This window comes from Aedes aegypti, chromosome 2 (assembly GCF_002204515.2).
Source record: "Aedes aegypti strain LVP_AGWG chromosome 2, AaegL5.0 Primary Assembly, whole genome shotgun sequence".
Classification (NCBI taxonomy): Eukaryota; Metazoa; Arthropoda; class Insecta; order Diptera; family Culicidae; genus Aedes; species Aedes aegypti.
Window position 1 is genome coordinate 121,139,977 of NC_035108.1, and position 13,923 is coordinate 121,153,899.

The 13,923-nt window shown below is 41.9% G+C and overlaps 1 protein-coding gene across 1 annotated transcript in view; it reads left to right on the forward strand.

The window, feature by feature from the left end:
* Positions 1-1,421: 1,421 nt before the first annotated feature.
* LOC5563747 (TBC1 domain family member 9) overlaps positions 1,422-13,923 on the forward strand; it is a 29,257-nt gene continuing 16,755 nt past the window's right edge. The window contains exons 1-7 of the mRNA XM_021842142.1: positions 1,422-1,651; positions 1,785-1,960; positions 10,810-11,633; positions 12,526-12,674; positions 12,737-12,842; positions 12,909-13,580; positions 13,641-13,796. Coding sequence (XP_021697834.1) covers positions 1,608-1,651; positions 1,785-1,960; positions 10,810-11,633; positions 12,526-12,674; positions 12,737-12,842; positions 12,909-13,580; positions 13,641-13,796 — 2,127 coding nt within the window. The 5' untranslated portion in view covers positions 1,422-1,607. The remainder of the gene's footprint in view (positions 1,652-1,784; positions 1,961-10,809; positions 11,634-12,525; positions 12,675-12,736; positions 12,843-12,908; positions 13,581-13,640; positions 13,797-13,923) is intronic.

Consider the following 13,923-nt stretch of genomic DNA (forward strand, 5'->3'; position numbering starts at 1 on the left):
TGCTGCTTTTCCCCTAGTAGTTTATGCGACAAGTTGCAGAATGATGATTTTTACAGCACGAGTCGTAATTTTTTATCAAATGTGGTCGATAGTGGATAATCACGACGAGTAAATTTCGTAAGAACCACTTGAGAGTGCCAGAAGTACGTTGCATTCACTATTGTTTTGCAATTTCTGAAAATTATTGATGATTCATAACGTTAAGAAAAAACGTTGCGTAATAGTTATTACGCAATTAATTTTAGTTGCTTTATAAATTGCTTCATTGCTTTATCGTCCTTTTTGCATTAATTTAACTGTAAAAGTGCCCTTTTCCACTTTTAAACTACTTTAATGGTAGGTTTACGGTAATGCAGCTGCATTATATATGCAATTATATAATGCTCCATGGTTACTTGGGACCCCCATATCGGAATGCATTCAACATTATTTTACAATTTCAACTCAAAACAGTTGCGTAATGAGAAAGCATTGCGTAATGAACTGAAACTGGTTTCAGTTGCGTAATGACTTTTCCTGCACTGCATACTTCAGTGCAGGAAAGTAGGCCGTTTCATGACAGATTGGCGTGATGAAAAACAGCCTATGTATTACGATAAGAAATTGCAAAAAAATACATTTTGGCTTACATTCGCAACTACGAAACAAAAAGAGATTCACGAAGCACTCGCACTTATGGAAAACCATGTATAGAACTGTCATCGTGTGCGTGAAGAAAAGCAAAAAACATGACTCCTTGTTTTTTTCCACAGAAAACCGAAGAAAACATCAGCAGCTTCGTAGTCGCGAATTGCAAACAATAAATATTTACTCTTACTGTTGTGGCTAATGCATCGCAAATTGTTGGTTTTATGTTGAACAATATGAAATTGAAAGCTGATTAGTCTTGATCTGAGACGAGACGGTCTTCTTTTTCTGCGATTGCTAAGTTTTTTTTTCTTATTCCGCTCAGCGTTTACATTAATCTCGCGCAAGCCGTTCAAGTTCTCACATGACCATCTCAACCAAAAATTATTGCGTTTGCATAACACCGAAGCATAAACCGCATTTTGAGTGATATTTCAAGCCAGCAATCGTATGTGACATTCAAAATAACCAGTGTTGTGTATAGATTTATCAGCATCTTTGGAAAAATTGCTTCGCTGACTGAGGTTTTTAATAATAGTTTATTTTGAATACAATACTTTTCACTTTTTCAGTCATAAAAACGACGGGCTGCATTTGACGTTGCGTGACAGCGGAATCTGGGCTGCATATGACGTTGATATTTTTCCTCTTTGCGAGTCTTCAACGTACGCAAGTTACGGCGATGGTCATGACGTCATTAATCCAAACGAGGGAGCGGACAGTGGCACGACCCGTATGAGTGCCTTTCAAATTTGATTCCTTGCTTTTGATGTTTTCATCAGCTGTCTGTCAGACAAAACGTCAAAAGTTTATCAACAAACACCATCTCGTCGTCGTTTTCGCGAGACAGTACCGAACTAGTTTCTTTCTTGTAATTTCCAAAAGTGAAACAAAAATGCTAATACTCCCACTATCGGGCAGGTAAAACTAGGACACCTCTTATCCTGCGAGCGTTTTCCGATCGTCAAATTCGCGACAAAATGTGGATACCGCCGCGGGAATGCGCGATGCCATTCGCGTTCTGGTAAGTTATCGATCTTTGTGTTGTTCCAATGGACAATCGATGAGCTTTTCCTTTGATTGCAATTATTTGTGTTTTTGTTTCTCGCCCCCCCTTTTATACACTTTGGCTTTATGAGAGTTTGATGTTCTTTCAGGGTCACCGAGAGTACGCTGACCACATCGAACTACTTCCTGCTTCAGCACCGCAAAGGCCACGGCAGCCAGCGCGGATTCTCGTCGATGCTGGTCGGAACGCTGGACAACGTTCTGGACACGAAACCATCGCCCTATCGGATTTTGCACGTTCAACCCTCGACGGCGTTGTATTATGGTGAGTCAGAGCAAATATTGTGGTCGCTTCGCTGTTCGCGATTATTTTATTTTTATTGTATGTGCATATTAGAATTATTTCGGTGTATGGGTATTTAATCAGTAGCTTCCCTGCGCAGTTGATAATGCAAGTTGAATGATTTTTTTTTTTAAATGTTAAGCAAACCGCAGAGACATCAATGCTCTACGGCAGGCCTGCCCATCCTTTTTGAACCGCGAGCCAAATCTGAGAAACAATTTAGAGTGACATTCTAAGAGCAAGAACGAAAGTCAAAACTCAAAAAGAATCAATAAATTCACGAATTCTCAAGAATCTACCATTCAATCATCAAAAGAAGAAATTTTCATGAAAACAACATCACCGCATACCAGACAGCATATGCTATGCAATGAGTTTCATGAAAGTATGTACTTTGATTTTGAGCAAATATTCTGATATTGAATATTTGTAAAACGGTGGCGGCTATTTTCCTCTCAAATCTAACCGAAGTCAGTCAGCGACAAAAGGTTGCTTGTGGTAATTGCAACTGAACATTCTATTAGTGATTTTGTTAAAAAACCCTCTCAGCAATATGTGTGAATACGAAAAGGATTAAAAAAACATCTTAACTAGGGCACCCATCAAATGACGGAGGACCTAGACACGGTGTTGAAATCTAATTCGTATTTCTGTATCAAAACCCTTAATATTGTCATATTTTGCAATTTAAAGTATTGAAACTGTCCTTCATTTTGAGTATAGTGAAGTAAAAACGATATTTTTTAATTCAGATTTACAACAAACCAAAATAAAAACCACTGGGATAAAGAAGGATCTTCTCTACATCGTATCATTATTAAGGCCCAAGTAAAAATGGTGCAAATGTGCAAATTACAAATCTAAAAAAAGCTGTTTTCTCTTTTTAAATAGACAAATCGAAAAAATAAAAACACACAGCTCTTTTATTTGTTAAATAAAAGGGATGTGTGTTTTTATTTTCTCCGATTTGTTGATTCAAAAGGAGAAAACTGTTTTTTTGTTGAATTCCTGATTCTATATTACAACAAAGACAGTATCCTCTTTTCGATCAGTGTATTTTGTATACTACACACACTATGTATCACACGCACACTATCACACTAACCAATGTTCATTACTCAAACCAGAAATAAAAGTTTCATTCCAAGTTCGTACGTTAACCGTATCACACGTTTCTTTCTCTGTACTGCGTATATCACAACAGGTTATGGGCCTGTACGCGGAGAAAAGTAAAAGTGACGCCATTTTGTCGAAATACCATTTCTGTTGAAAATCGATTGTTCCGTCGCGGTTCGTCGCGAGTTTGGTTGATTCGCCGTGAAAGTCGTTACCGTATAAATCATGGATGGATCCCGCTTCAGCATCCAGAAATTGAACAATAGTAACTATCCCAGCTGGCGTTTTAAAGTTGAGCTGCTATTGATCCGCGAGGAGCTCTGGCGCAATGTAGAGCCAGGAGTCAAGCCGGAAGGTGAAGTAGACGCTACCTGGGACGCTGGGGACGCTAAGGCGAGGGCAACCATCGGGCTCCTGATTGACGATAATCAGCATAGTCTGATTCGTGCCGTAAGAACCGCAAGAGACACATGGCTCGCACTGAAAAACCATCACGAAAAAAACAGCCTAACCTCGAAAGTTTCCCTTCTGAAACGCATTTGCGATAAACGCTATTCGGAGGGGGAAAGTATGGAGGAACATTTGTTTGCCATGGAGGAGTTGTTTTCGCGGCTTGCGCTGGCAGAAAATCTCGCCGTCGCAATGATCTTGCGAAGTCTGCCAAACTCTTTTGACGCCTTGACAACTGCACTCGAGAGTCGGGCCGAGGCCGATTTAACGTTGGAGCTGGTAAAGCGAAAGCTTTTGGACGAAGCTGCTAAACGTCAAAGCGCAGTAACGGATTCAGTGCTAAAAGTGAAAGAAGGATACAGAAAGAAGAAGCAAATCATCTGTCATTTCTGCAAACAGCCGGGGCATAAACAACAATTTTGCCGGCAGCTCATTCGTGAATCAGAAAAACGAAGTAATCCCCAACAGAAGCCCACGAAGAAGAAAGAAGACAGTGTTTCGTTCGCCTTCGTGGCCTGTGCGACCGTGAACGACAGTGTAAACAAGTGCTGGATTGTTGATTCTGGTGCTTCGAGCCACACCGTCGCGGATCGAAATTTTTTCGTCGAATTGCACCGTAGTGATGTTCAGTACGTTAAGTTGGCGGACGGAAAAGTGGCTAAAGTGGAAGGCGAAGGTCCTGGAGAAATCGAGTGCTGCAATGAAGAAGGTGAGCGGAGAAAAATGCGACTCAGCTCAGCACTGTACACTCCGACTCTAGCGATGAATTTGATTTCGGTATCGGCACTAACACAAAAGCAAGCGACAGTGATCTTCAGTGCCAGTGGTTGCCAAATCAAACGAGACGACGTGACAGTTGCAGTGGCCAGTCTAAAGCAAGGATTGTATCAGTTGAAGCTACCCGACGAGACTGTTTCCGTAGCGAAGAGCCAGCATAACGTGAATTGTAAGCATGTCTGGCATAAGCGGTTTGGCCATCGGGAGCCGAATGCTATCAGATTTCTGGAGAAGCGCGGACTGGTATCTGGATTGAAAGTCTCCGAGTGCGACGTTGATGAACCGTGCGAATGTTGCTCTAAAGGTAAGAGCACACGTCTTCCATTTCCTAAAGAGTCCAAAACGAAAACCGCGGCACCGTTGGATATCGTCCACACGGACGTATGTGGCCCGGTAGAAGTCCCATCGGTAAGCGGGTATCGATTCTTCATGACGGTGATAGACGATTTCTCTCGCCATTGCACGGTATACCTGCTTAAGGAAAAATCAGAAGTTCCCGAGAAAATTGAGGAATACGTAGCCTATGCGAAAAATCATTTCGGGCGCAAACCGAGAATTGTGCGTTCGGACCCAGGAGGGGAATACTCCAGCAAGAGACTGCGACAGTTCTACAAACAAGAGGGGATTACCCCACAATTTACAGCAGGATACAGCCCGCAACAAAATGGGGTAGCAGAGCGTCGCAACCGATATCTAATTGAGATGGTAAGATGTCTGCTTTTCGATGCTGGGTTGCCACAGTGCTACTGGGCAGAAGCTTTATGTACAGCGGTGTACTTGCAGAATATCCTACCGTCGAAACCTGTGGAAGCTACCCCATACGAACTGTGGTTCAAAAGGAAGCCGGACGTGAGCCATCTCAGAATCTTCGGCAGCAGTGCGTGGGTCTACGTTCCTAAGCAAAAACGCAAAAAGCTGAGTGAAACTTCCCGGAAGCTTACGTTCGTGGGCTACTCCCCAGAACACAAAGCCTACAGATTTCTCGACCGAGCAACAAGGAAGATTATCGTAAGTCGCGATGCCACATTCATGGAAGGATCACCTGCAATCCGTGATCCAGAGGTTGCATCCGGTAACGAGCAGAGTGACATCGTCGAGTTCGAGCTCAAGCCTGGAAATCGCCCAACATCAGTACCACCTACAGTCGACGAAGATGACGATCGTGATGCCGATAGTATGGAAGAATCAGATGACAGTTTCCACGGATTCAGCGACGATGAGCCACTGTTGGGTGTCGAAGTCGGACAACCAACAAGACGTTTCGAGCGTTCGACTAGAGGTATGCCACCGGAAAGGTATGGTAACACATCCGGTGCTGTAGCGCACAACATCGGCGAACCGAGAAGCTATAACGAGGCGATCAATAGTTCCGAGAAGTCTAAGTGGCAAGCAGCGATGAAGGAGGAGTTGGATTCCCTGACCGAGCACCGAACGTGGGATTTAGTTCAGCTTCCTCCGGGTAAAAAGGCTATCGGATGCAGGTGGACCTTCAAGAAAAAGGAAAATGAATCCGGACAAACCGTCCGGTATAAAGCGAGGCTTGTTGCGCAGGGGTTTTCGCAACAATATGGTAGTGATTTTGACGAGGTGTTCGCCCCCGTTGTCAGACAGTCAACCCTGCGTACAATGCTGACAATCGCAAGTAGAGAAGGTATGCTGGTTAAACATCTAGACATAAAAACAGCGTACTTGTATGCCGAGCTGAAAGAGGACATATATATGAAGCAGCCACCGGGTTTTTCTGAGGATAATGGATTGGTGTGCCACCTGAAGCGCAGCATATATGGCCTCAAACAGTCGGCGCGGGTCTGGAATAAGAAAATTGACAGCGTACTCCAGCAGATGAAGTTCCGCGCGGCCGACGCAGACCCTTGCCTCTATGTACGTAATCGAGATGGCAAATCGTCATTCATTCTAATTTACGTTGACGATATTGTCGTCTTCTGCCATTCAGAACGTGAGTTTGAAGAAATTTGCGGAGTATTACAGAAGCATTTCAAACTATCGAGCCTTGGACAACTGCGACAATTCCTCGGTATTCATGTGGAGAAAATCGGAGATCACTATACTCTCAACCAGAAGAACTACATCGAGAAGATCGTCACGAGATTCGGACACGAAGATGCGAAAACTTCAGCTATTCCCATTGATCCGGCGTACGTTAAACAAAAGGAGGAGGAGGAGCTTCCCAACAACGCTTCCTATTGCAGCTTGGTTGGTAGTTTGTTATACGTCGCCGTCAATACCCGTCCGGACATCTGTGTCAGCACCTCACTGCTGGGACGCAAAGTAACAACGCCAACCAACCGGGATTGGACAGAAGCCAAACGCGTTTTACGATACCTCAAGGGGACCAAGGACTTGAGGTTGCACCTTGGCTCTAGAACCGGAGGCCTCGAATGTTTCGTTGACGCCGACTGGGCCAGCGTCGAAGGAGACAGGAAGTCAAATTCCGGCTTTCTTATAAAATACGGTGGTGGACTGGTAAGCTGGGGAACACGTAAGCAGTCGTGCGTCGCGCTATCGTCTACAGAGGCGGAGTTTATTGCTTTAGCGGAGGGTTGCCAAGAACTTCTGTGGCACTTGAAGCTATCGAGTGACGTCAACGAGAAACAGCTTACACCGATACCAGTTTGGGAAGACAATCAGTCCTGTATTAGGCAGGTTGAATCGGACCGTATTGGTAAACGATCGAAACATATAGATACTAAACATGCATTCGCCAAGGATCTGAAGCAACGAGAGGTCATCGATTTGAAGTATATTCCAACATCTGAAATGCAAGCGGATATAATGACGAAGCCCCTTGAGCGAGTCAAACTAGAGAGACATCGAAGTGCAATCGGCGTTAAGTTGATGGCTGATACCGTCTAAGTTGAGGAGGAGTGTTGAATTCCTGATTCTATATTACAACAAAGACAGTATCCTCTTTTCGATCAGTGTATTTTGTATACTACACACACTATGTATCACACGCACACTATCACACTAACCAATGTTCATTACTCAAACCAGAAATAAAAGTTTCATTCCAAGTTCGTACGTTAACCGTATCACACGTTTCTTTCTCTGTACTGCGTATATCACAACATTTTTTTGTATTGATATTTGCCCCATTCTTGTCAATTGTAACCGCATAACAGTCACATTGAAATTATACATGAGCCTCGTAATACAGTAGCAATGAAATTTCTATCAAAATTATTTTCTGATCAATCACTCAGTATGCAATATGAGTAGCACAAAATTTCAGCTCAAGTTTCGCTGTTTGTTCTAGTATTTGTCAAATCTGTCTAAGTGAACTGGTCTGAAAAAGGATATGAATTGGGATCAAATATTAATTCGCTAATGAAGTTGATGTAATCAATAATCTTGAAGCTGTCTCAATCTTGTGTTGATGGCTGGCTTGGAAACTGTCACTTTAAATTTGCTGTCCAGAATTCCATAAAATTGAAAAAAACTCCGAGTTTCCTGGACACAAAGATTTTGCCAACGTTTGTCCTACCCATGGTTTTGAATGTGGACGCGCCTCTGCATTTAGCAATCGCAATGCTAACTGTATAATAGGGAAAATGAGCTTAAGCTCATCATACACCACTGGACCAGTAAGCGCAATTAGAACATATTTTTTTCCTCTATCCAATGGTACATACGAATCAACCAATGAACAAACTATGATGTTCTAGTCGTTCAATGTATTTAGTAAAAGAGGACCCTTTCACATAGTGATACAACGTACCAAAAAATGGCATTATTATTGGTTATATACTATTATAGTAAACTAAAAGGACACTTACGGTAAATGCAGATGCAGGAGCACTCACGTAGTCGTGATTGAACTTTGAGTAATGATCCAATGAGTTGAGACACTGCTGACAGCCTATCTCACAGCTCACTGATAGCCTACTACTCACGATAAGTTCTCTTTAAAGGCGTCGGTGGTGTAGTGGTTAGCGTGGTTGCCTCTCACCCCAGTCGGCCGGGTATCAATTTCCGTCGACGCCTTCGGGATTTTCTGAGGCATATAAAGACATGCTTCGATTTTCATTACTGGAACCATACGTAGTACGACTTCTAAAGCACTAGATGCAATGTTAAATCTTCTCCTTTTACATTTATTCTTACAACTGGAAGCAGAGAAAAGCACACCAATATTTAAAAAAAAGTTGGAGATTGGCAAATATGTTGAACGACTGTTCAAGTTCAACGTGACTCTACAAGTCGTGCTGAATGAGAATCGGAGGGTTCAATAATTGAACCAGGCGCACCACAGGGTTGAAGCTAGTGTTATAGGTCTTGGAATTATTATATCAGTATCTAAGGGTATGCGGCCAAATGTATTTCAGGTAGAAGTACAGAAATTATCTAGTGTGCCATTATTTGTATAAGACGTGTGGGGCAAGGTCAAGCCAACCCGAGGAGGAACAAATAACTCCCCAATAACTTATGCATACCATATTTTGGTATCATACCAAAATTAGGTGTTGTTCAGTTGGTCAATACCTCAATTTGGTATTATAATGGTATTGAAAAAAATCTTTAAAACAATTAAAAATACTTCATTGAGGTATTAAACAGCTATTGAGGTCTGCTGGAGGTATTGAACTATTATTGAAAAATTTCACTTTTATATGAAAATCCATTAAGTATTATTGAGGTATTACAATATCTGATTTAATTATCAGTTTGGTGTTCGTAGAATATGCTTGAGATATTATTTGAGGTATTTTACCTCTTATGCAGGGCTCATTCATAGCTCATTCAGGTTGTAAGTATTGGAAATTATCTGGTATGGAATACCTGAGTTTGGTATTCAGAAGTTATTATCTTCTGCTCGGGAAGCGTGACAAGCCTTACAAATGCCTTGAAGCACGTTTCCACAAAAAGGGGTATTTTTTATAAGTATGTATTCACTATCCATTCTAACAACAGATGTATGGATGACTTCTCCTAGGAAGGCTGTAAATTTCTTTCGATATACAATACCTTTTTGAGATTATGCCTACTGTTAACAAGTGGAAATTATTCAACCAAATAATCATACGACGCTCTGATATGGGTTCATTCAAATATTACGTAACGCAAAATTTGGCAATTTTAGACCCCCTCCCTCCCCCACGTAACAGCTTTTGTATGGAAAATTTTAAATTTTTGTATGGACCGTAACACTAAGTGAGACCCCCTCCCTCCCCCTGTTGCGTTACGTAATATTTGAACGATCCCTATGGCTTGCACATTAAAACGGGGCCTGCCACAATAGATCTAACAACTTGTCACTACGGAAATGGTTCCCAACGGGGAATAAAAGGAAAAAATAAAAAGTTGGCCACTGTACGTTAAACAAAAGAAAAATCACATAATGTCTTAATGAATTTCACAAAAAGAATATGCTCTGATTTTTATAACTTGTTTAACAATACAAATAAAAATCGTAGCTCAATGGTGCCTGTAATTCAAAATGATTGTTTTTTCACTAACAGATCGCAAATTTTCTTAAGGCGACGCGGGAAATCGTGTTATTTTCCCTATCTTTCGTCTCACACTAACAATTATCATCAAAACTTTGTTGAACAAATCTCGAGTATTAGTGAACTGATGAAGCTGAAAATGTATTGGGTTGTGCACTACATATATATAATCATAGTGATACATTTTCGCATCGATATATGGAGTGGTTCTTGGGATTTGCTTCTTGAAATTGATAGGGTGATTATGATGACGTCCCGTGCGGCCTTAACCCTCTCTTTCCCATGGTAGCTCCAGAGCTCCACTAGTTTTCGACGAACTGGAGACAACCCGAATTAGATGAATACTTAGTAATAGTTACTAGAATATGTTTATATACTCATCAGATTAATCCAAAAGTAAACTAACTGTTTCAATATTAAAACTATTGATAAACAATCAATTTACTATTGAAAAACAACCAAAAACTTTTTTACCGAATTCGAAAAATTAAGACCATTTGCAACATTGTTTGTTCAAGTACTTTTGATAAAAACGCTTTTTTCGTAAAGAAATAGTCGATCAAAGTCGTGGGAAAGAGAGGGTTAAGTGTCACTCTGGTTGATTTTTGTAAAAGTCTGAGGAATTCCCTGAGAAGTTTCAGGAAGAATCTTTGGAGGTATCCTTAGAAAAATTCCTGGTTGAATGCTTGAAGGGATCCTGAGCAAGAAGCTTGGACAAATTTCAAGAAAAATCCGTAAAAGAATCACTTGATGAAGATCTTGGCGTAATGTCTACTACCATGATAAACTTTCATTGACAGGAAATTGATCAATCGTGGTGATGTTTTTTGATTCAAACTTGGGAAAATCTGAGAGATGTTACATGTTCATGATTATGATCAAAGAAGATGTGTCTACTACCACATGTTGTGTCACGGTCGCTAAGTTCATCAATTACAGCATAATTAATTTACTTGCAACGATTGTAGATAATAAAGAAATGACTAACTCTAAATCGATTTCAATTGGAACATTTCACAGAAATCGCCTCGGACATCACGCTGGAAGCGATCCTCAAAGACTGGGAATGGCTGTCCAAAAACCTCTTTCGGGTGATCAACGAAATGGAAACGGAGGAGGAAATCACCAACTTCACCATTTGCAAAATCCAGTCCCTGTTGGCCCACAGTTCCCGCTCCACGGAAGAAATGGTCGACCCGAGCAGCTTCCAGATCGTGGTCAACAAGTTCCGCGAAAAGTTCAAGATGCCGGAGGATGAAAAGCTAGTCAGCTACTATTCGTGCAGTTATATCAAACGGGTCCCTCGCCAGGGACAGATGTATCTCTCGTTGAACCATCTCTGCTTCTATTCGTACATTTTCGGGGCGGAGAGCAAACTCCGGTTCCGGTATAACGAGCTGACGGACATCAAGAAGTCCGGAACGATGATCACGATCAAAACTTCCCAGAACAAGGAGTACACGTTCGCGTTTCTCTATCCACCCGGCGAGGTTTACAATCTGATCGAACAGCTGAGCAAGATCACGATGCAAAAGCTGATCCAGGATCCGGATCGGCCAATCGTCGATCACAACCCGGTGGTCGGCAAAAAGATGGAGAAAAACGTCGGCTTCAAGACGGTGTTGCTGCGTAATCTCACAACCCAGCAGCTCTCGGATGAGTATAGGGCGCATTTCCGCTTGCCGGCCGCGGAAATACTGGACGGGCGGATCTCGGCCTCATTATGGACGCCCTATAGCAAGAAGCACGTGAACGGGAACATTTATCTGTCGCAGGGGTACATGTGCTTCAAGAGTGACGTCTACGGCCTGGTTGGGTTGGTCATTCCGTTGATCAAGATTGTGGTAAGTAGAGTCAACTTCTAACAGCCCGGGACGAATCTTGAAATTTCAAATAATCACAGTTTAGAGACTAGTAAATCAAATAAGGTGGAATAAGTTTCAATTTAGATACGGTTATTTGGTCTTACAATCCATGGGTAGGGCTCAACGAATTTTATAGTTTATCGCAGCTTATTTTTGTAACAAAACGCTTATTTTGTAATGGTTTTTTAAACAAAATGTTGGTTCTGCAACAAATCTGCATAACTTTTTTGTTTCTTTATAGATTTCGTTGACAATTTCAGATTTTTTCGGAAAGCCTCTTCTACAAATTTAGGGTGCGGCCTAATCATCGAAAGTTCTCAAAGTTAACAACTTGACAATCGGCATCGGTTTTATACAATCGATTTTCGAGCAAATTTCAAATTATTTCCAAGTTGCGCTGTTAATTTCAGAAAATTTGTTACTAGCGCCACGAGCGTATGAATTCAAAATCAGATTTTCTACCGCCAGATTGCATAGCAACTTTGCCGAAGACACCAACTTTCTAGTTTATCAGGTTTTTGAGATGCAATCGTCAGAACATTTGTACCTAGTGGATGAATTACCAATCAGATTTTCCACTTCCAGAAAGCTGAACAACTTTGTCTAATATTTCCATAAAAAAAAACCTTTATACCCTTGTTTCCACACTTTCGTTACTCAGAAAAGGGGGAGGGGTCAGGGGGAAGCATTGTAACACCAACAGTTAGTTAGTTAATAATCGCATTTACTTTAGAATTTATTACAACTTAGTTAATCTACTGGTCTCCGAATTGTGGCCACTTGAAAATTCCAGGTTCGCCTAGCGCTTTTAGCGGCTAAGGTATGGGTTTTAGGCTTAGTGTAGGAAGATAATACTTTTCGGTGATTTCAGAACGTTGAAAAGCAGGACGTTAGTCATGATAAGTTCAGTAATCGGATCATTGTAACGACTTCGGATGCCAATATCTTTTTGTTCTCGCACATCTTAGATCGAGATTTTCTAATCAGTAGGATCTCGGATCTCTTGTCTAAGACTGTTACGTAAGTTCTAGTGGCGTGATATTCGGTTTCGGCAGATATTGAAGGTTTGTTGTTGATTTCAGTCCGACAAAATCGGCAGACGATATCGACTGGACTAAACAGGAACCGTTGATGCATCTCTTCAAAGATCCAGATAACAAAAAATTCGATGATCTACAAGCTAACAAGGTTTGTGTCTTATTGGTTCCGGTGTAAAACGTTCGATCATTCTATACATTCGACTTATTCACACAGCTTAAAAAGTGGGACGAACACTTCTCCATCTACGGCCGTGGTATTTCGATGTTCCGGACAACGGACACCATCAATCTGGTGATCGATGGTATTCCGGATCAGCTGCGACGGGAAGTGTGGATGGATTACTCCGGTGCGATCCACATGAAACTAATGAATCCGGGCCTCTACAAAGATTTGGTCCAACGTGCCAAGGACAATCCGAATTCCTCAACGTTCGAGGAAATCGAAAGGGATCTCCATCGATCGCTGCCCGAGCATCCGGCATTCCAGACAAACATTGGCATTATGGCTTTGCGGCGAGTTCTGCAGGCCTACGCTTTGCGCAATCCGGAGATCGGATACTGCCAGGCAATGAACATCGTTTCGTCGGTATTTCTCATCTACTGCGACGAGGAGGACGCGTTCTGGATACTGACCTGCCTCTGCGAGTCGCTACTTCCGGATTACTATAACGACAAAGTGGTCGGAGCGCAGATTGATCAAGGCTTGCTGGACGAGCTCATCGCTAGTCAAATCCCGGCTTTGCACGTCAAGCTGGCCGATCTAGGTATGATCCGGATGATTTCGCTGTCCTGGTTCTTGACGATCTTTCTCAGCGTAATGCCCTACGAGAGTGCTCTTCACATTATCGACTGTTTCTTGTGTGATGGAGCAAAAGTGATATTCATAGTAAGTTCACATTAAATGTGCTTTCAAATTGATATCCCTCAAAATATCGTTTCCTTTCAGATAGCTTTAAAAATCCTGGAGTGGAACCAGGATAAACTTTTAAACTGTAACGACGATGGAGAAGCCATGCAACTGCTGTCCACCTATTTGATGGGAATCTACAACGACGATCCGCAGCAAATCAAGACGTTCGACAAAGATCGAATTCAATCGAAGGTAAGCTTATGAAGCCGCACGCATGCCTGGAACCTCATTGCTGGCAACCTTGAATGAACCTAGAGGGTCTTGTTTCCGGGACTTGGAAAAAATCTGGGATGTTTATTTTAAATTTTTTGGAAATTCT